Source organism: Mirounga leonina, unplaced genomic scaffold (genome assembly GCF_011800145.1).
Source record: "Mirounga leonina isolate KUSES-001 unplaced genomic scaffold, KU_Mleo_1.0 Mir_165, whole genome shotgun sequence".
Classification (NCBI taxonomy): Eukaryota; Metazoa; Chordata; class Mammalia; order Carnivora; family Phocidae; genus Mirounga; species Mirounga leonina.
In genome coordinates, this window is record NW_023270415.1 from 14,194,170 (window position 1) to 14,217,875 (window position 23,706).

A 23,706-nucleotide genomic window follows, 5' to 3' on the forward strand; every position below is an offset into this window, starting at 1 on the left:
CTAATCGCTTTGTCTAAAAAGAAGGTCCTGTGATAAGAAGCAGCATTGTGGATTTGGGTAAGGACTCAAGTATGTTACACTATCCTGAGTCATAGCAGAGACTGTTATAAATGTTACATTTTTAAAATAATGTTTTCTAATTGGTTACTGTTGTTTTATAACAACTTCATTGATTTTTTTTACTTTGATTTTATATATAAAAAATTTGTTGGGGGATGCCTAGGTGGCTCATTCGGTTGGGCGTCTGCTTTCAGCTCAGCTCATGATCCTGGGGTCCTGGAATCGAGTCCCACATCGGGCTCCTTGCTCAGTGGGGAGCCTTCTTCTCCCTCTACCTGTCGCTCCCCCTGCTTGTGCTCTCTCTCTCTCTCTCCGACCAATAAATAAAATCTTAAAAACAAAAACTTTGTTGATTTGAATAGTGTTAATTACAGATTTTCTTTGGGGAATTTTAACATTTCCAAACAATAATAATTTGTGTCTTTTTCTGTTTTTATGACATTTCTTTGTCCTGTCTTACTGCACTGGCCAGGATCTCCAGAACAGTGATAAACACAGGCAGTGTCATCAGATGGCTCTTTCCTTTTCCTAGCTATTATAGAAAATATTATGTTTCAACATTAACCATGATAGCTTTGACGGTTTTGTTCGAGATAAACATATCAGGTTAAAAAAGTTGTCTTCTAGGGCGCCTGGGTGGCTCAGTTGGTTAAGCGACTGCCTTCGGCTCAGGTCATGATCCTGGAGTCCCGGGATCGAGTCCCGCATCGGGCTCCCTGCTCAGCAGGGAGTCTGCTTCTTCCTCTGACCCTCCCCCCTCTCATGTGCTCTCTCTCTCCTCTCATCCTCTCTCTCAAATAAATAAATAAAAAATCTTTTAAAAAAAAAAAGTTGTCTTCTATTCCTACTTTGGTATGAAGCTTTTTAATATACATGGATATTGGATTTCTCCTATATTTCTTCTTGCATCTTCTGAGATGATCCTATGGTTTCCCTCCTTCAATCTGTTAATGTGGTAAATGACATTAAAAGTCTTTCTATTGTTGAAGTATTCCTGTATTACTGGATACAAGCAATGCCATTATTCTGTATTACAGAATATCCACACACACATGCACACATGCGTTTGCAAGCATACACACCCGTCAACTTAGTTTTCTCACATTTTCAGGAGCATTTTGCATGTATACTCTTGAGGAAGTTGGCATAGCATCTCTGTGTCATCTGCCTAGGGGAAAAGGGACTGAAAACCACACAGCTAGAGAGGTCAGAGACTCTCTGCTCCCAGTGTCTGAAGCTTTCTCCAGGGGTAGCTGCAGGCGTAGACATGGGCAGTGGCAACCATTCCGGAAGTACTCACAACATTGCTTTCAGCCGCTTCAGCGCTGCGGAGTCCCCCACAGAGGAGGCTACAGGGGCAGCAATGGGGATGATTCAGGAAGTAATCACAATATTCGCTGCAGCTGGAGCTGCTGCTGTGCGAGTCCTCATGGTGGCAGTACCAAGGACAGCAGTAATGGCCCGTCCCCAGAAGTGTAACTTTCCTAGGCTCCTGCTTCAGAAGCTGGACTTGGACATCTGAAGCCTTGAGGCACCTGCCACTGACCTCGGGACGGCATTATCACTCTTCCAACTTAGAAGCAGCAGAGATTTCTTGTCATTATGAATTTTTGAACAACCCGACCTTTTCATCTTTTGCTCCAGATACCCTTGTATCTTGATTTCTCTATGAAATGTGATAAATATGACTCATTTGTTAGCCTGCACAGTGTTTAAATTTTTATTTAATTGCAACTGTCGAAAGATTGGGAGAGATCACATAAAGATCCAGTTTTCAGCCTTCTCTTGACAGTCTTCAAGAGCAGTCAGTGCTGATCCAGCTCCCTGCAAGGCAACAATTGGATGATGCTGAGTAATGGCCGCCCTTTAAATAAGACTGTCCTCCCCAGTTCACCAACTTCCCCGTCCAGACTGCTTGCATATCATACCTCCCGCTGGTCCTGCACACATTTATATTTGCCACACCACTGTAAACGTTCAACAAGCATAGCGGAGTTCCAGGAATATTACTTATTTTCTTCACTCACAAAGCAAGATGTATTTTATAAGTTACATAAATTACATAAATTGGTTTAAACTTGAGTTGTAACATTTAGAGCCACCTGTAGCTATTAAATGACAAGTAGTTAGACTAATCACACCAATGTCATTTTAAAATTAACTGGTAACAGCAGGGTTTTTGTTGTAGTCATTGGTGTTTTCTGTTTTGTTTTATTTGCTCTTTGTTTTAAGCTTTAAGTAAAAAATGACATAATTTGTGCCAGGTTCTCAACTCTTTCTGGCTTTGGATTTTTTTTCCTTCCATGTCTATGAATCCTTTGAAGTCAACCAGGGCTGACTGCAAGAGGACTCTTTGTGCAATCCAATCAGGCTAATGTCAATTTTAAGTGCAGGAGACAGGCATGCTTTTCATCGTCTCCTTTGTGTAGCTATGATGGATTGGCTAGTGTTGAGTTAGTAAGATTTCCAGGAAAGGACAGTACAAATGCTGTCCTAAGCAGCCTGTTAATAAATAGACCTCAAGTCTTAAAATCTTCCACTTGCTATTTTATTTTAAGAGTGGAGTAAAGGTTCACTAAAGCACAGAATACATTTCATTTTGCAGTTTCATCTGAAAAGCTACCAGTATTTACATTCCTACATGATTCTAATAAGAAGTGCAAGTAAGGAATCCCTGTCTAAAATAATTTACAGATTTGTAAGAGCAAGAACTGCTAAGAGAAAGGAGAGTTTCATGTTAATTTAAATATACTGTCTAACCATATTCTTTTTTTCCTTACTTATTTAAAAATATTTTCTAGAAATCTCTTTTTCAGGGATTATTAGTAGAATACAGTGAGATAAGCTCTTAGATAATGAATTAAAATTATATTTAAATTATTATTGTGTGTGTGTTTGTGTATTATTGTGTGTGTGTGTTGTTAAGTGTAAAAAAATCAAATCATAATTCGACAAGAAGCATGAGCTACATTAAACTTAGGGAGTAGTTAAAGTGTTTCCTAATGATTTTCTTTACTTTTTATTGCTTGAATTATTCCAAAGGAAAGAGCAAAACAAAAGTATAAAATAATGAACAACAAAAAAAGGAAAACAAAAATCAATCATGTAACCAAATTCAACATCAATTTTCAATTAAAATCAAGAGAATTAAAAAAAAAAACTGTACTAATCAAAATAATACCTACCTTTTACTGCACAATCACCAGGGGTCTGGGGGCAGTTCTAATGGCTTCATGTTAATTTACTCATATAATCCTCATAATACTTCTATGTTAAATACCTTTATTCTGATTTTCACTTTACAGAAAAGGAAATGAAGTAATCTGTTTCTCAACTCCATGGAGCTAATCCCTGGTAGAGCAAGATCTGGGCCCAGGCAATAGGAGTCTGGAGGTTTTACCAGAACACATTGCTGGCTCTCTTTTGCCACACATATATGTTCACATGTTTATTCACAATCACACTTTGCTAATGCTTTCTCCATTAGACATGGACATTAAACACATCTTTAGGGATCTCAGGGTACATTAATTCTATCTAATTCTATCCGAATCTGTTTCTCACCCTCCCCCTCAAGTCAACTTCAGTTTGACTGAGGTACTCTAGGAACTTTGAGGCCAGAAGGAGGAGTATGGTGAAGCTCGGGGAGGGGAGGAGCAGTTAGATAAGACTTCATAGAGCAGTGGACATTTAGTAAAGTCACAGGATATAAAATCAATGTACAGAAATCTGTTGCATTTCTATACATTCATATTGACACAGCACAAAGAGAAATTAAGAAGACAATCCCATTTACAACTGCACCAAAAATAATAAAATATCTAAGAATAAACTTAACCAAAGAGGTGAAAGACCTATATTCTGAACACTATAAAACATTGATGGAAGAAATTGAAGGCAACACAAAGAGATGGAAAGACATTCCATGCTCATGGGTTGAAAGAACAAATATGGTTAAAATGTCCATACTACTCAAAGCAATCTATAGATTTAACACAATCCCTATCAAAATACCAAAAGCATTTTTCACAGAACTAGAACAAACAATCCTAAAATTTGTATGGAACCACAAAACATCCCAAATAGCCAAAGCAATCTTGAGAAAGATAAACAAAATGGGGGTATCATAATTCAGACTTCAACTTATATTACAAAGCTGTAGTCATCAAGGCAGTATGGTACTGGCACAAAACAGACACATGGGTCAATGGAGCAGAATAGAAAACCAGAATAAGCCCACAATTATATGGTCAATTAATTTTCAACAAAGGAGGAAAGAATATACAGTGGGAAAAAGTCAGTCTCTAACAAATGGTGTTGGGAAAACTGGACAGCTACATGCAAAAGAATGAGACGGGACCACTTTCTTATACCATACACAAAAATAAACCCCAAATGAGGAAAAGACCTAAATGTGAAACCTAAAACCATAAAAATCCTAGAAGAGAACACAGGCAGTAATGTCTCTGACATTGGCCATAGCACCATTTTTTCTAGATACATCTCCTGAGGCAAGGGGAATAAAAGCAAAAATAAAGGATTGGGACTACATCAAAATAAAAAGCTTCTGCACAGAGAAGGAAACAATCAACAAAACTAAAAGGCAACCTACTGAATGGGAGAAGATATTTGCAAATGATATTTCTGATAAAGGGTTAGTATACAAAATATATAAAAAAAACTGATATTACTTAACACCCAAAAGCAAATAATCCAATTAAAAATGGGCAGAAGACATGAATTAACATTTTTCCAAAGAAGACATCCAGATCGCCAACACACACATGAGAAGATGCTCAACATCACTCATTATCAGGGAAATACAAATCAAAACCACAATGAGATATCACCTCACACCAATTAGAATGGCTAAAATCAAAAATACAAGAAACAACAAGTGTTGGTAATGATGTGGAGAAAAGGAATCTTTGCACTGTTGGTGGAAATGCAAACTGGTGCAGCCACTGTGGAAAACAGTATGGATTTTCCTTAAAAAGTTAAAAATAGAACTACTCTGCGATCTAGGAATTGCGCTACTGGGTATTTACCCCAAATACAAAAACACTAATTCAAAGGGATGCCTACACCCCTAACATTTGTTGCAGCATTATTTACAATAGCCAAATTATGGTAGCAGCCCAAGTGTCCACTGAAAGCTGAAAGGATAAAAGAGATTATATATATATATATATATATATATATATATATATATATATACCCACACCAGAATATTATTCAACTATAAAAAGAAATGAAATCTTGCTATTTGCAACAGCATGGACGAATCTAGATAGTATAATGCTAACGAATTAGAGAAAGACAGATACCATATGATTTCACTCATATGTGGAATTTAAGAAACAAAATAAATGAACAAAGGAAAAAAAGAGTGAGAGAAACAAATCAAGAAGCAGACTGTTAACTATCGAGAACAAACTGATGGTTACCAGAAGGGAGGTGGGTGGGAGGATGCGTTAAATAGGTGATGGGGATGAAGGAGGGCACTTGTAAGGAGCACTGAGTGATGTATGGAAGTGTTCAATCACTATATTGTACACTTGAAACTAATAGAACACTGTACTTTATACTGGAATTAAAATAAAAAAATTAATTAAAAAAATCAGTAGGTTAAAAAAGATTTCCTGGTAGGTGGGAGCTGCTCCTTGGCACCATATTACTGCCGATTTCTCAAACTAGAGCAATCGACCCAAAGTCTTTCAAATAATTACTGCTCTAGTCTTAAAAAAAAAAAAATGTACTGAAGTCCATGGCACCAGGATGTAATACCACCTTTCTGCCCATTTCTCTGTGATCTTCTGTCTCTGGGTCACTCTTCAACATTTAGGAAGAACTTTAGTGCTTGGTTCATGGATTTTTTGTTGTTGTTGTTGTTCTTATTCCAATTCCTGTCATTTTCAGGGAGGCAGAGTTCTTTGATCACTTGATGTCTAACTATTATCAACCTTTTTCTCCCTCCCTTCCATGATTGTGATCTGGACCTTTATATCAGCCAGCATTCCTTCATCTTTGGAATGGCCTAGGCCACTTTCTATATCTAGCGTTCCATAGAAATTGATCTTGCTAAGGACACTCTCTAGTCTTCTTCTGACTGAAATATTGGCCTCTCTTTCTCACTTTATGGTGCCACCATGTCCCTCCTTTCTGAAAGTCTCCTCCTTGGTCTCTCTGATTTTTATTTGTTGAGGATAGTAGAGTCTTGTTTCCTATATAGACTCCAGAAGACGGTGCAGGGGTTTCATAATGCAGTCACTAATAGAAATTGTACAACAGAGGATAAATACCTAATAAAACTGCCAACAGGAAAATGGCTTAGGATGGTGACTTTGTAAAGCATGTATTATGGAAGTAACAACTGGTGAGTTTTCAGGGTCCTGCTGCAGTTAGACTACACCAAAAAATTTTATTCAAATATATGTTTATTTTGGCTTAATAGTCAACTGAACATGAAAAAATAATTGGATTATCTACATCAAGTCATTAAAATCTGTCCTTATGCACCCAGCTGAAACAATTCTACTGATAAAACAAGTTTTTATGTGTGCTTCTCTTTAAAGACACTTTATCTAATATAAATTGTTGAATCGGTAACTTTCAATTCAGCCAAGAGCACTATAACTTACACCTGAACCAAGCTTGTCTAACACATGTATTTTCTCCATAGGGCACATCACAGCCTTCTGGTGCTTAGGGACACTAGATAGCACTTCAGCACTATGCTTGGGGGCCATTTCAAACAGCAAAAGCTCCAGCAAGAAGCACAAACGAGCAACAAATATGGCACTAAAATAAACTATGAAAAGGACACTTTATAGTTCAAGAACTGACACGAGAGAGCAAAGCATCCCATTGCTTGCTTTCAGTTGGGCACCTGCCTTTCAGGCATTTAAATTTTTCCCCTGCTCTGCACATGTCCGCAAAGGACTGCCAGCAGTGCGGGGTTGTTGACTTGGGGTTACAGATAAATCTTAGCTAGTAGGTGAATTTGCAAATACCAGTTGTGTGAATAATGAAGATTGCATATGTTGTGCGTGTGTATTCATTAGTGTATTCTCAGGTGTTTTTTACTGATAATGGTACATAATAAAGCATGTTTAAGAACTGGCCTGTAGGCTAAGGCTTACGTTACTCATTCAGGCATTCCAGAGGTTTAATAATCTAGTCACTAATTGTCCCTTCCTACTAGTCTTTTGCTACTATTACTACTACCATTTATATGTTCTGAGGTTTGCAGTCATTTCTTTGTAATCTTACTTCTCCTTCCAGATTGTAAGCTCTTAAAGGGTCAGGGCAAGTTTGTATTTCCCAACAGTTATTACAGTGCTTGGTTCATTGCACAGTCTCAGAAACTGTTTGACCTAGCACTGTTGTCATGACATTATTTTTAGGAACACTGTATTGGATCATACTAGAAAAGAATGCTCTCCCACATAGAAGAAACCAGTGTAAGAAGGCATGGTTAGAAGTGTCCAGTGTCGAGGAGAGATTCTGAAACAGAGACCCAGGGCAAGCAATGGGATTTGTAGGCCATGATAGCTATCATTCAAGGGGCCCCTCTCACAGCCAGGCCGTGGAAGAAAGGAGGCAAATTCAGATGTGTCCATTTGCCAAGCTCCCGTTCTTTCTCTCAGGTCATAGTCTCAGAAAGAGGCATGGAAGGAGAGGAAACCAGATTTGTAGCTTGCAGTAGCTTTTGGTGTCTTGTATTAGGAAGGAGTGACAGTTAGGTTTGGATAAGTGGCCCAGATTTAGCCTATTCAAATCCTTGGATTCCCAAAGGAAGTTCCAAATGCAATGGAGTTTCTAATTTCCTGTTGGGAAAACAAAATTCAGCCTGGTCGGCCTTGGTGGAACTTGCATCCCTGAACTGAGAACTTTGTGACAACTTCTGATTAGGGAGAAAAATCCAGACCCTCTTTTGCCAAATATCCTAGAAATAGACTGTCTTCTGGGCAGAGCTGCTGGGCATCATTAGCTAGGCTTTTGCTCCAGGTATTAAAAGATAAGCACCAGGAAGATTGAAGCCAAACTTGTAGTTAGAATCTGGCTTGGAGTGCCCAGAGTTCCGTTTCTCATTCAGTATCAAAATTAGTATTGTCATGTGCTTTGTAATATGAGGACTAAGCCATCTACCTTTCCTTTTTTTTTACTGGCTAATGAGGTCTATGCTTAAAATGATGGTGATGCACTCGAGAATATTTGTTGTATTTACCTTTACCCTCATTCTATGACTTACACTCAATAGTGGTGAGAGGACGTTTTGCCTCAATTCCTGTGCCTTTGACCATCTAGTCATGTGAGAAAAAAACTGCCTGTCTTCTTTAGGTTAAGTTCAGGGAACCCACTCCTATCTTCTGCAGAATAAGTTAAATGTACACAGATTCATAGCAAGTTCCTATGTTGGTTATGATAAGAAGACAGTGCTTTTTTTTCCCACTATCCCTTTGCAAAGCATTTTGATAAAATTTCCTCTCAGTTTGCTTACAAATACTTAGTAACTTCATCATTTTACACAAACTGCTTTAATTTTGATGAAGACTGTTCTTTCCCCGCATAAGATATAAGCATATATGAATTTACTTTTAAATCATCTTTATGTCTGTCTTTTAGAGACTATATCAAAAACAGGATTTGCCAAAAACACCAATGACACTATAAAATATTCAGTGCTGTCTATACAAAAGATAACAGCAGATGAAAATCTTCTAAAGCACTTGTATCAGGAATGGGGCCAGCCAGTGTTTGAGGGAGGGACAGGCTGGTCTAGAAGACTTACCTGCTGGGGCATCTCAAGTGGTCCCAGGCAGTGGGTGTGAGCATGACCCCTTCCTTCCTTACACAGGGACAAAGGGCAAAAGTTCCTGGCCCCAAATGTTTCTTTAACCACATACATAGCGGGGCGCCTGGGTGGCTCAGTCGTTAAGCGTCTGCCTTCAGCTCAGGTCATGATCTCAGGGTCCTGGGATCGAGCCCCACATCGGGCTCCCTGCTCCGCAGGAGGCCTGCTTCTCCCTCTCCCACTCCCCCTGCTTGTGTTCCCTCTCTCGCTGTGTCTCTCTCTGTCAAATAAATAAATAAAATCTTAAAAAAAAAAAAAACCACATACATAGCTTTTTGGATTCACATCCTCACTGATTCCCATTTTTTTTTTTAAGATTTTATTTATTTATTTGACAGAGAGAGATAGTGAGAGGAGGAACACAAGCAGGGGGAGTGGGAGAGGGAGAAGCAGGCTTCCCGCCAAACAGGGAGCCCGATGTGGGACTCGATCCCAGGACCCTGGGATCATGACTTGAGCCGAAGGCAGACGCTTAACGACTGAGCCACCCAGGCACCCTGATTCCCATTTTTGCTCACCAGAAATCCCCCCTCCCCACCACTGTCCACGTGCCCATGCACTCATTCAAGGAATGTTTATAAAATGAGGAACTATAAGGAGCAAGGCAGCACAAAGAATGAGCCAGGATTGCTGCCTGTGACACTCCAAAGGAGTTCTGGAGGACTTGGGCATAATGGGCCTGTCCTTGGGGACTATAGCTCTGTATTTGACATGATCGTTACTGTCAACTATTTTTAAAAAGTATTTTAATCTCCCGAACTAATGGGATTCATGGATGTGACAAATTTCTCAGTGTTCTTATGACTGCCTCCTTTTCCTTTTCTACCATGATATAAGGAAGTAAGACATAGTATTTACAGAGTTAAATATGTTTCTTCCCCCTACACCTTCCCTACTCTGTCAAGGAAATAGCAGACGTCAAATTTCTGTCGCTTATTAAATCACAGCACATAAGAACAGCTATCATGGAGTCAGGTTCTTTTGTGCCTAATGCAAATCCTCAATTTACAGACAGAGGACATATAACTAGAGAACTGGAATGTGGTGAATTATGAGGGCAAAAAAGAAGCATAAAAAAATCATCTAAGCATCTTTTTAAAAAATGGCCAATAATAGCATCCTACATGCCAGACTTATTAGGGAAAAAAGCCTTGTAGACACGGAATAGTAATTATGTGAGTCACAGTTAACCATATCTCTTATTGCAAGACTATATGCAGAACATAATTATTTTGCCTCTAATTTATATTACCTAATGATTAGAGAGAATAAACTGATCATATAAAATTTAGTAATCTGGCCTATTTTAATACTGTGATGGACCAGTGAATTCAGGCTGAAGGAAAAACACACCAACCTACATCCTACACAGGCTTATACAGCACTCTTGCCCACACTGGGGTTGGAAGGGTACAGCTGTGCACACTTCTGGTTCCTTCTGCCTCCCCAAACCCCCACTGCTTCAGGGTTCATGTTCAGCTGCCACTCGAGAACTTCTGGGATTCCATCTGAAGTCGTGTTCCCTGGCATGGGATTGGGAAAATGGCTGACAGTAAAGTCTGTACGGATGACCTGTCCCATGGGCTTAAATATTGGATTTTTCTCCTGTGGAGGAGGAGACTAGTGTGTACAATAGTTTCTACATGTGGCTGGCTGAGCATCCAAATAACCTTGGAGGTTTTTAAAAAATGCAGATTTCTAGGCCCCACCCTGACTAATTATAAAAGAATGGGGTTGGGAGAGTTTATTAGTTATCTTTTGCTTCAGTAACACTGCTAAAAAGCTAGGCAGCATACAAACACTTTTTTCTTGCTGAACAGTGTGCGTGCGAGTTAGTGGAGGCTCAGCTGGGCTGGGCTGGGCTTGGGTTCAGCTTCGCTCCACATGCCTCTCATTCTAGAACACAGGCTAAGAAACAGCAGCTGTCTGGGGCTGCTCTTTTCATGGCAGAAGGCAGAAGCGAGGTGAATGAAAACGTGATGGTCCTTAAAGCCCAGTTTTGGACTGACCCATCCTCACCTCTGCCCACATTCCATTGGCCAAAGCAAGTCACACGATGAAGCCCAAAGCAGTGAGGTTGGAAGGTATACTCTGCCCCAAGGGGAAAGGGGGGAGGAATGATCACTTGGGGGGTGGGTGAGTAGTGGGGAGGGCAGTTAGGACTGACGGACTAGATGTAACAATTCTACAGGGGACTTTCATGAAGTCAGTCCTACTACCTATTAGAGGATGGCGATTTGGTACCACTAGAGAATACGTCGTAGCAAGAGAAATGATGGGCTCCATTCCTTCAATAGCTCAGCAAATACTTATCGTCACTAACATGCACTATTCAAAGATAGAAAATGTTAATAGAGCAAATGTAAGTCAACAGAGGATTATTAAGAGTAGAAAGGGAACAAGAAAGTAAGCACCTTATATACATTGAGAATGGAAATGAGTGTATCAGGGAAGGCTTCTCAGAAGAGGCGACATCTGACCTCAGCTACCGTGATGGGTGACTATTGACTAGAGAAGGAAAGTGCAGGAAGGGAAGGGAGTATTCTAGGTAGAGGAGATTACAGGACAAAATGGGGAATTTAGAAGCAGCATATTATATTTGGCAAAGAATACTGTGTGTTCTCCAAGTCCTGCTTCTTTTCCTCTGGGCCCCAGAGTTAGATTACCTTCCCCACCCTCCCTTGCACTTGACTGTGGCTGAGTGTTGACCAAAGAATGAGCCCAGAAATGGTGCATTCTTTTCCAGGTCTGGCCCTTACAAAACCTCCCACATGCAAATCCCCATTTTCTCAGGCTTTCCCCCTCAATCAACTGAATGGGAGGAGGGTGGCACCCCACGATGGAAAGACCTCAGTCACTGGATGACACATGGAAAGTCTTCCCCATCAACAAGGAACATCTGTGTGAGGGAGAGATAAAGTTGTGTTGTGTAAAGCCACTGAGATCTAGGATTTATGATAGCAGCTAGGATGTCTTGTCTTGTCTTATAGAGCCTTTGCTGATGGTAGGTGAGGACTATAATGGAGGAAAAGAGAGAGCCATCACTGACTAGCTATGTTAGTCCCTTATTCTAGGTACCTCTGGCTACTTTGAGAACCAAGTGAATGAAAAGATATAGTAGCACCTTAGAATTATAAATATGGGCAAAACATTAACATGTGATCATGCCCAGTTTAAGAGGCGGTTCATGCTGCAGAAACTGTCAGTCAAGCACAATCATTGATTGTATGCATTTATGGCAGAATGACCATGACAGCATGGTTCTTCTGGCAGCCTTTTTATTTCTAATGTGCATTGACGTGTGTCCCCAAAGGTTCAAGTTTAACTGCAGCTGAGATGGGCCTCTCTCTCCATCTTTCAATCTTGGACGTGTCTGTTATCCATGAGATGTAAGGAAGAAAACCCAGCTCATTAATCAGTATGTCATCACATGACTGGAATTAAATAGTAAAGCAGTAAAGCCTCTGAGTTGCTATGATAGCAAGTATCACAGATGTATGTTTCTGCTTCCATTTCAAAGTAAGACACCATCTGGAAGTTATCCTTCCTGCCAAAAGGAGTATAGACATAAAGGCTCCCGTCCTCTTCCAAATTAGAACTCACAGACAGAAGTGAACTCTGCCAAATAGAGAAGCCCTCATTGGAGATACAAGGGACTGATGAGAGGCAAGCAGGAGAAAACTCTTCTCAGAAGCAACTTTTTCTGAATACAAATGATAACAACTTTGTATGGAAAATGGAATTTGAACTTCACACAGAGACAGAGAATATTTGGCACGAGGGCAAGATTACTCATTGGAGATCATCATGATATAGAATATCAGAAGTAGGCTTGGCATAACCCATCAATGCTGGAAGAGAAATGCAGATGCAACCGAAACAGAGGGTTTTTATAGTCACCTCTTGCTAAGAGTGTTCCTTAAGTGGAGAGGAAATAAGAAATTCATGTCAGCACTCCCACTGTGTAAAATCTCTATATATGGTATATTGTGAGGCCTGGTTTAATGAGCATGAATGATATGCAGTTCTGATCCTATGTTGTGGGTAAAATCATTATCTGCCAGTCTTTTTTTTTTATTTTTATAAAATCAGGATTTGAAGAATCCTTCAAATTGTTTTCATGTATAAAAAAATGGGATTGAATCCTACCGATTATTTGTTCAAGATGCTGATGCCAAGGATGGAAGACTAAGAGAGTGTCACTGTCCTAGTTTGGGCTTTTATGGAAGCAGACCCTTGGACAAGAATTCAAATGCAAGTGCAAGCAGGTTGTTTGGGAGATAATTCCTGGAAACCACAGCAGGGGAGTTTGGATGTGAAACCAAGGGGAAAGGGCCAATAAAAGGTGGACAATGAATCGGATTATTCCCATGGGCCGGGAAGCTGGGGAACTCTGGAAATGGTACCGAATATGCACCTTGGAGTCATCTTCTCCGAGGGCCCAGGCAGCTAAGGTATTTACATACCAACTCCTATCATTCAGGGTCCCAGAGCTGCTCTTGGGAGGTAGTGTTTCCAGAACAGCAGGCTGCCTCGTATGTGAAGTATCGGAACTGCCAGGAGAAAGTTGGAGCCACGTGCACTGAAGTGGGAGGGGCGAGGGATGGGAGGGAGCCAGCGAGAGCGTGTCGTATCAACCCCTGTTGGCTGCCATCCTAACAAGGCTTTTTCTACGCTGGACGTACTGCTTGGGAAAATTACTTTTGCGCATTTCCCACTCTGTCCCCAGCACCAGTGATGGCCACAAACCTGAGGACCTGTTTGCAAGTCCTCAGGGTTGTTTATAACCCCAAATTGGACTTCTACCTTTTATTTTAATCAGTTTATTTTTATATATGACTTACATTAAAAACTGAACTGTACTATATTTACAACTGTGCTCAAGATCTGTCAGTTCCTTACCAATGCTCAGTATACACACACTGTGGAAAACATACTAGGCGAACCTAAGGGAAAAGGAGACTGTATAATAAAATGTGCTCTCCTGTAGTGATTTATATATATATATATATTTTTTTTCTTTTTTTTTTCTTCCCCCTTCTTTATCTTCTGTGGTGATTTGCATCTCTTTTGGGTGAGATCATGGCCTTACGGAAGGCACATTTGGGATCTAGTGGATGCAAAGGGATCTATGCTAATTGGCCTTGAACACCATTCCTAGTTTTTAAGACTGCCTCGGAATACCACAGTGATCTTACTAATGACTAGTCATTTTTGCTCACTAACAATTATATTTTCTTATTTTGCTATTCAAAAAATAAAGGGAAATTGTATGCTGGTACTATCTTTATCTTTTTTATTTTTTTTAAAGATTTTATTTATTTATTTGACAGAGAGAGACACAGCGAGAGAGGGAACACAAGCAGGAGGAGTGGGAGAGGGAGAAGCAGGCTTCCCGCTGAGCAGGGAGCCGGAAGCGGGGCTCAATCCCAGGACCCTGGGACCATGACCTGAGCCGAAGGCAGACGCTTAACGACTGAGCCACCCAGGCGCCCCATGTACTATCTTTATTGTTTAAAAATGTCTAGATTTCTTAAATAAAAATACATGGGAAAGGGGCGCCTGGGTGTCTCCCTGTCAAATAAATAAATAAAGTCTTTAAAAAAAATACATGGGAAAAAGCAAAAGATGGTTCAGTGTGAATTGTAAGCTCGTACCATAGATTTTTAAAATAACACAAATGTATATTTATGTGCATTAGTATAATTTTGAGGGATTTTAGATGCATATTAAATTACCATGGACAAATAAAAACTCCATCATTCATATAGTGCTAAAAAAGAATTTGCCCCACATTAGCAGGAGCTAATGTACTTTATGTTAGGTTTTACATTTCTGATGGACAACCTGTTCAGTACTGCGTATGCCTACTCTACGTGTGTAACACATTTTGTGATTGTTCCTTATTTTTAATGATTTATTTTGGAATAATCTTAGACTTACAAAAAAGGTGCCAAAGTAAATCAGAGAGATCTCATATGTTTTCCTTAATGTTACCATTGTACATAAGCATTCTACAGTAATACGGGACTGATCCTTAAAACAGACAGATGTGAGGAAACCATAAGGGTTCATTATCTTAGAGACAAATTCTCTCCATATATGGTATTGCAATGGAGAAAAACGTCTTTTTGTTGTTGTTGACTTCCTTTGTTGGCTCATGGGAATAATCCGTTTCATAGTCTGCCTTTTATTGGCCCTCCTAAAAGTGGGAGAAAAAAAGAAAAAAGTCTTCTCTTTTCTTCGGAACACTTAATGCAATCCAATAGATATATATAGGCAGATAGATAGATGTATGCATACATATATGCGTACATACAGAAATGTATGTGTTGGTGGCATCAGGATTTGTTAAGACTGTATTAATGTTTTCTTTTTACTTTGAGTTATGCTACCTTTTCTCTTCCTTTGTTACTGCCAATTGTTAGCGGTCTAGCTAAGCCACTGTGCAGAGAAATATAATCTTCTGGAACCTTGAGAAAAACAGAGAGCAGGAGAGCAAATGTTAATGGTAGGAAGGAAGTGTCTCCAGTTTGAGGACTCTGACATAATAGGCACACAGTAATGTTTGTTACATAGAAATCAACAATAGTTGCCGATACTTGGCAGTAAATTAAATGGTGAGAAAAGCTTGAACTTGTCGGTGTCAATCGGGGCTGCTCCGTGCATGACATTAGAAAAACTCTAAATGCATATCACTGCGATACTAACTATGATAAAAGCAACAACACGATCAGTGTTGTTAGATCGCTGAAGAGTTATGATAGATAAATATTAATTGAGGCTTATTTTTTAACCCAGAAATCAAAAAGATGGTGTTTGGTTGTCCCTTTCACATTTTAAGACTGGTTATCACCAACATTTCTTGAAGCAAAATATACCGAAGGAATTTCCTTACTCTTTCTCTTTCATAATTCTTGCCTCCTCCAGGCTTTCCGGTGGCCTTCAAAACCCCCATACCACATATCCATCTCCCCTTTCTTTCTCACCTCACCTCCCAGTAAAACAGCCCCTGGGAGATTACTTTTAAGTGCTGTGATGTAAAGTGCTTACAATGGCAAGAAGTATCTCTCTCTCCTCAGGGAGAAAAGGAGTATTGAAATGATAACTGCCACCTCTACCCTTGCCCTCAACATTCTGGGACATTCACTGCTATGCTATGCTATGCACGAATCACTCCTAACTCAACAGGCATTCGGCAGCACAAATGTACCGAAGCCTTCACAACCATGCTTCAGACCCTGCACACGTGTGTCTCCAAATTTTGCTCCAGTGTAAACCTGATCTTTGCTCAAACTGAGGAGCCATACTGTTAGTCCGGGTCTATCAGTTAGTACAGTGTCTTTTCTAATGATGAAGGTAAGCCAGTTGTAGGAAGAGGTGTAGACGATTATAATTTCCTTGCTCCAAGAAGATGCCAAAGGAGGGGCCCAACATCAAGAAGGTGCTAAAGAAAAGCGCACATATTTTGTGGCACATTTAGCAACTTTTCTCCGTGAAGATAGAAAAATGCTTGAGCAGACTGTACATTATCTCAGTTGAACAAAAATGCGGAACTAGAAGCCTTAAAAAAAAGTGAAATAATTAAGGAGGCACTTTAATTCCTTCACGCTCATGTCTCCAATCCTTGTACAGTTGACCCTTGAACAACACGAGTTTCAACTGTGGGGGTCTACTTACACATGGATTCTTTGCAGTACAGTACTGTCGATGTATTTTCTCCTCCTTATGCTTTTCTTAATGACATTTTCTTTTCTCTAACTTACTTCATTGTAAGAATACAGTATATAATACATATCACATACAAAATATATGTTAACCAACTATTTGGTTATCACTAAGGCTTCTGATCAACAGTGGGCTATTAAGAGTCAAAAGTTGGGGCACCTGGGTGGCTCAGTTGCTTAAACATCCAACTCTTGATTAGGGCTCAGATCATGATCTGAGTCCTGGGATCCAGCCCTCAGGGCTCTGAGCCCTCATTTACCTTTGCAAACCATGGAATCTGCTTAAAGATTCTCTCCCTCTGCCCACCCCCCAATCATTCACTTGCTCTCTCTCTCTCAAATAAATCTTTAAAAAAGTTATACTTGGATTTTTGACTGTGTGGGGGTCAGCACCCCAACTCTTGAGTTGTTCAAGGGTTGACTGTGTTTTAAAGTCCAAATGAAATTTAGAAATTTACACTTCTAGGTCTGGTCTCTAGATGTGCTCCCTCCCACCCAAGTCCTCTTACTCTTGGTATAGATAATTTGATTTTCTCTGGACTTTAAGGGAGATGGAAGTAGAGTCTCTCAAAAGGAATTTTATTAGGGGCACCTGCCTGGCTGGCTTGGTCAGAAGAGCATGCAACTCTTGATCTCAGGTCATGAGTTCGAGCCCCATGTTGGGTGTGGAGATTACTTAATTAAAAAAAAAAACTAAAAGGAAAGGGGGGGCAGATTTTACCAAGAAACTGAGAAATAAAAAAGAGGAAAGAAAAAGACATAGACTAGAATGTCCTATATGCGTATATATACACATATGTTTAGTGCTTACTATATACTACGTTTATGTGTGTATAAATATATATGGATACATGATGTGGGAAGTATGATGCTAAAAATGTCCATTATTATAAATTAACATTATTTTTGAGTGGAGGAGACAGGAAATTATAAAGTAAACCAATCATTGTTTTGAATGAAAATGCAGTGGAGTGACTAGAGTGTTATTTCAGACAGTGTGGTCAGTGAGATCTCTCAGGGACGTGGCATGAGGCTGAGACCTGGGTGAGGCGAAGGAGCAAGACACATGTGGTTGGAAGATAAAGAACAACATAAGGCTTAGTCCTGTGGGGCAAGTCATACCTTCCTGCCCACTTTACATAGGCAAGCTAGACTGAGGAAAACAAAGGCACTTCTCTGAGTTTCTATAGCTAGGAAGTGGTATAACCAACCACACACTGGATCAGCTGTTCTACTTAGATTGTCATTTCCTCCTCAATCAGCTTACCCACAATCCTCTCTAGACCTCACCCTTTCCCATTATTCTGTCATTTGCTACTGTCTTCTTTTCCCCTTTCCCCAAGAGACAGGTAATTCTTCTTTTAAACCTTCCCTTACCCTCACAGAAAGAAAACTCGGTGATAGCACTCAGTGCTAACTTTTCTCAGAGTGGGCTCTACTCCATTTACTCATCTGCTCTCCCTTCCCACCACCAAGCCCGTAAGGGGAAGGGAAGGAGTATATCATTTACTTTTGCAAACCTGGCAACCAGCATGGCCCTTGACATAATAAGCAATATAGAAATGAAGCAAGTAAGACATATTTGAGGGTGGGATTGAAGAAGGAAGGAAACGAAGGGAGGAAGATTTTTAGTTCATGGTGCAGTTTAATGAGAAAGAGAAATCAGAGTAAGAGACTGCAGAGACAAATAAAGGTAGCTTCACACAATTTCTAGTCTTGTTACTAGCACTGTCTTGTCTTATCTTTGCTTCTTCCTTCTTCCTCTCTTCGAAAGCCAAATGCAGGGGTGCCTGGGTGGCTTAGTCGTTAAGCGTCTGCCTTCCGCTCAGGTCATGATCCCAGGGTCCTGGGATCGAGCCCCGCATCGAGCCCCGCATCGGGCTCCCTGCTCCGCGGGAGGCCTGCTTCTCCCTCTCCTGCTCCCCCTGCTTGTGTTCCCTCTCTTGCTGTGTCTCTCTCTGTCAAATGAATAAATAAAATCTTTAAAAAAAAAAAAAAAAAGAAAGAAAGCCAAATGCATTTTCAGTGGTCTTAAATGATTCAAGGAAGAAACTCCAGCCTGGGTCTATCAGTAGAGGGGGCAGTGGGAAAGGGAAAGGTACTGGAAGACTGTCTTGGTCCCCAAAAGGACATTACATGGATGGCACTGACTCTGGAGGTGGGGTCAATGCAAATTATTATACCTACTTCCTAGAGAGCGGTTGGCTCCAGTACAGGTGTTACTTGGGTCCTAAGTTTCAGAGGCAGCGGTGAATGCATAAATCAAGATGCTCTTGAGTCAGATTACCTGGCTTTGCATTTCTTTTCTTTTCTTTTTTTTTTTTTTTAAAGATTTTATTTATTCATTCATGAGAGACAGAGAGAGAGAGAGAGAGGCAGAGGGAGAAGCAGGCTCCCAAGGAGCAGGGAGCCCAATGCGGGACTCGACCCCAGGACCCCGGGATCATGACCTGAGCCGAAGGCAGACGCTTAACCATCTGAGCCACCCAGGCGCCCTGCATTTCTTTTCATCTGTTCAGTAGCCATGAGACTCCCTGTTCCCATTTCCACATCTTTTTTTTTATTATGTTAATCACCATACATTACATCATTAGTTTTTGATGTAGTGTTCCGTGATTCATCGTTTGCGTATAACACCCAGTGCTCCATGCAGAACGTGCCCTCTTTAATACGCATCACCAGGCTAACCCATCCCCCCCCTCCCCTCTAGAACCCCCAGTTTGTTTCTCAGAGTCCATCATCTCTCATGGTTCGTCTCCCCCTCCGATTTCCCCCCCTTCATTCTTCCCCTCCTGCTATCTTCTTCTAATTCTTTTTTTTTTTTTAAACATATAATGTATTATTTGCTTCAGAGGTACACATCTTTTTACTGGGGGTGCTCAAGTTGGTGCAACGATCTCCTAGCTCTTGTGAGGATTAAGCAAGTGAATATACATAAAGCACTTAGGCTGGTCCCTGGTGCCTGGCAAGGACCCAGGGCATGCTAGCTGCAAATTTCATACTTCCTAAATAAGTAAATAAAATGATGATGAAATAAAATGTATAGAGGTAAACATATGTAATGTGGAGAGAAAAAAGGTCATTATGTTTATTATCATCATCCATCACAATTGCTGGAGATGAAGAGACTATGATAATTTCTGGAAGTTGTAGATAGACTTGTTCATGTCCTCTGCTTCTTCAGCTGCCTTCCTACAGCTTCCAGAGGGGTTGATGCCTGGAACTTTCTGCCCTGTCCTCTAAGATATGCTAAATTATTTATTAGTCAGGGTCCATTTTTCCCTATTGTTTTCATTGGTCATAAATCGTGATGGTTACATTTATTGTGTATAAAAGAAATGTTGATCCTTGATCGCTTGATGTCTTAAAGATTGGGTCAACAATAACAACAACAAAGGCCTCTGACTCCATTTTTTCCCTTCTCTATGATAATGGACAGAGGTGGAACCTAAACAATGCATGTTTTTGGCCCCTTTATGGACCCACATCCTGAGGTTATTTGTTTGTCCCTACTAAAATTTCAAAGTTACCATGCAAGGATTGTTTTCTGGGAGCTATAACTGTTTTCAGTTATAAACATGGGTCTTGGAGGAACAGTTCAGAAAAAGGCAGTTAATTGCAAAACAAAACAAAACAAAAAATTCCCATAACTCCCTTTAATGCCTGAAGGAATGACCTGAGCATAGTTTCCATGTGTAGAGTGAATGTTTTAAAAATGCAAAGATCTCTCCTTTTCCTGCTAACCTACCGCGAAGGACCCAGGAGGGCAGCAGTAGGCTAGAAACGGGGTTTCTGTGCCAAGTTCTGAAGAAAGCCTCTTCTGTGACAAATGGCCCGGAGGCTTGCTCTCTGCTCTTCCAGCGTGCTCGAGCGACTTGCGCAGTTCCACCAGGTACAACAAATGTGCCCATGAAATTTGACATTGGGCCCCGATGAAATTTGGTCCTCCACAGACCTCCTCCGCTCTATTCTCTTGAGGGAGCCAGAGCCGGAGAGTCTCCTTGGGATTCATGGAGAGTCCGGGATTTTAACTCTCCGGGACGAGGTCTTATTTCCAAGCCCCTCTCAAACAATTTCATTTTCTCAGAGAAGAAATCACATCCTCATCCCGGAAATATTGTCGATTCCTCGAAAAAGCCACGCATCCTCTCCTTTCTCGCCTGGTCTTCTCTCCTGCCTGGCGACAATTTCGAAGAGCCTTTAATAGTTGGGAAACCTAAACCGGAGCTCCTCGTGGCGTCCCGGTTCACCCCCGCGCTCCAGCCGGCGCTGCTCTTCGCCGCCGCCTCCTCGCCTCTCGCCACACTAACTCGGTCCAACTTTGGCTCCCAGGCTCCAGCAGGGGCGCCCTCTGAGCTACCGACTGCGGCGGGCAGGAGCGACCCCGGCCCCGGGACCCCGGAGCGGCGCTCCCAGCGTCGGGCGGAGGAGACCCGCCAGCGCCGCGCCCGCCCGCTCCTCTCCGGCCGCCCGGCGCTGCGCGGCGCTCGCCCGCCCCTGGCTTCTCGCCTCTGGGACCCGCTTCCCCGGACACCAAACGCTCTCAACTCCCACGTCTACACCTCTGGGGCAGCTCAGCAAAACCCAGCCCCCTCCTCTACACACGCCTTCGACCGCCCTCCCGACCCCCAGCACAAGCCCCAGAGAGAAAGCCCAGCCCGGTCTCCCCAGTTACACCGGCCGCCAAACGTCTCCACCGCCACCAGCCGCCCTAATTCACGCTCATTCATATTCATCCTCATTCTCATTCTCCCTCCCTCGGTCTCTCTCTCCAAAGACTCCTAACAAGACAGGCCGAGCCTCCTCAGTGGCACTCCCTTTCATTCATCGCCTCCCACCAGACACACGCGCGCGCGCGCACACACACACACACACACACACACACCCCGCAACCCAGACAGCCCACTCCACTTTTCAGACGCCCACCTCCTCATACTCCCCTCCCCTAAACAGACTTCCACCCACTCACCATCTGTAGCCTCCCTTCCGCCCCCCGCCCCGCCCGCCCGGCCGGCTCCCCCTCCCCAAGAAGCAGACCTGCCCGGTGGGAGGCAGGGACCCCGCCAGACGCTCGGGTCGAGCGCGCCGCACTGACCTCTGCCCGCCCGGGAAACTAACAAAGGCGGTGCGCTAGCCCAGACCCCGAGAGCCGCGAGCGGCGGCCGCGGGGCGGGCGAGCCTGGGCCGGGCCGGGCGAGCGCCGGGCGGGGGCTGCTCCGGAGTCGGGAGCGGCGGCGCCGGAGGACGCAGACCTCTCCCCGCGCGCGCCGCTCGGACGCCGCCGGCACCATGGGCTGCTGCACCGGGCGCTGCTCGCTCATCTGTCTCTGCGCGCTGCAGCTGGTGAGTGCCCCGCGCGCCCCCGTCCCGGGACCCGCGCCTGCCCTGGGACCGGCCTCCCTGGCCCCTCACCGCGGACCCTCGGACCCGCATCTCCTGGCGCGGGGCGGGCGTGTGAGCCGGGCGCTCCCTCCGGCCCCCGCCTCCCCGCCGCCCCGACTCGCACTACCCTCCCGCCCCGGGCGCTCAGCCAGTCGCCCTTGCCTGACGCGAGGGCGCGGTCTCCCTCTTGGCCCTACGCTCTGGGGGTCACCGCGCACCCAGCGGGCGTCGCCCTGGAGGTCCAGGGGCCGCTGCCGAGGCGCGGGAGAGTGAGCGGTTTCCCCGCCCCCCCGGTTGGACCACTGGCTTTAGCACCCTCTGCTTTCCTGCTGAAGTTTCCCCGGGGCTTGTGGGCTCTTTCTTCTTGGGATGATTTCCAGTAACGTTGTTTAATTAGAAGGTGCTTGCGAGTGCTCAGGCTCTGAGACGGAAGCAGCTTTAACTCTTAGTTAAGACTAGGGTGATTCTTACCTTCAGCAGTTTGAAAGGTGGTGGTGGTTGAGGAGTCTTGGATCCCCAGGAAGGAGGTCTGGCTGTGTGGTTTTAAACAGAGTATTCCAGCCCCTGCGCTTCCAATTTCCCTTTAGATTTTGTTGAAATGTTGCATGTTCAGATAGCGACAGACTGACAGTTGTCATCGGGGAGAGAACGAGTGAAAGGCTCCGTTGGTAGGGTGGCTTGCCGAAGGAGTGCCTCTACTGGGAGGCGAGAGATCCAGAGAGAAGGCGAAAAAGGCTTTCATTTCAGTGTGGAGAGAATGATTTTATAACGTATGTCCCATAGGGACCTAGATTGGCCCTGTGGTCTGTTCCATAGTCACTTGAGGTCAAGGCTACAGACCCATCGTGTCAGACTTGTGTGTGTGAGAGGTTCATAGACATCTTCTCTTTTTACACTTAAATTCTGTAGATGCTCTGCCAAGCTTTCTTCGAAGTGTTTTTCAAAGTCACAAACGTTAACTAGCATATTTTGACTAGCAAGGGGAAAAGCTTTTCAGTGAACTTTACTGAGTAATGTCAACCCTTGCAAGACTCATTAACTGAGAGATGAAATAATGCTCTTTCTTTAATAGTTAGTCCTTGTTCCCATGAATGTATGAAAAGGTTTCACTTTTCTAGTGTCTCAGTGTTCCACTCTCCCATTAAAACCTCACTTTAGACGTGTTCTTCATTGTTTACATAATATGTGCATAATTTATGTGTTTATAGAGTTGAAATCAGTGGAAAGTTTGCTTTATGTCTATAGGCTAATCCCTTCTGTCCTGTTAAGGAGGACATATTATACAGAGGAGTTTCTTGAAAAATAATTTTAAAAATCACCTGGACATGAATGTTTTCTTTCACTAAGGAAAGAAGGTCATAGGATAATTTACACTTTGGTTATTAGAAATGAACATGGCTTATAAATTGGAAAAACTGAATAAATAGTCAACTCTTGAATATGCAAGATTGTCGTTAGGCACACTGGATTGTATAATGTATAATGGCATAATTCTTTCTGTTGTACATGGAAATAACACGTAAGGGTTTTTGATGCAGTGGGTTTATCAAGACAATTATGATTTCCTTAGTTGGTATTATAATATATGTGGTGATAATATGTTTGGTGTTTCATCTATCAGCCTGGAATGCCTCCACTTTCCACATACACTATCTCAACTGGTACAAATGCAAATTACTC

General features: G+C 42.4%; 1 protein-coding gene and 1 long non-coding RNA gene across 2 annotated transcripts in view; one reads left to right on the forward strand and one right to left on the reverse strand.

Annotated features, from left to right (window-relative positions):
- Nucleotides 1-1,776: 1,776 nt before the first annotated feature.
- Nucleotides 1,777-22,782, reverse strand: LOC118014861. The gene is made up of 2 exons (XR_004680395.1): nucleotides 22,498-22,782; nucleotides 1,777-1,884 (listed from the first exon to the last, which is right to left on the reverse strand). It is a non-coding gene; the product is annotated as an uncharacterized LOC118014861 (long non-coding RNA).
- Nucleotides 21,923-23,706, forward strand: part of NKAIN3 (sodium/potassium transporting ATPase interacting 3) — a 626,030-nt gene continuing 624,246 nt past the window's right edge. The window contains exon 1 of the mRNA XM_035011226.1: nucleotides 21,923-21,987. Within this exon, the coding sequence (XP_034867117.1) occupies nucleotides 21,934-21,987 (54 nt within the window). The 5' untranslated portion in view covers nucleotides 21,923-21,933. The remainder of the gene's footprint in view (nucleotides 21,988-23,706) is intronic.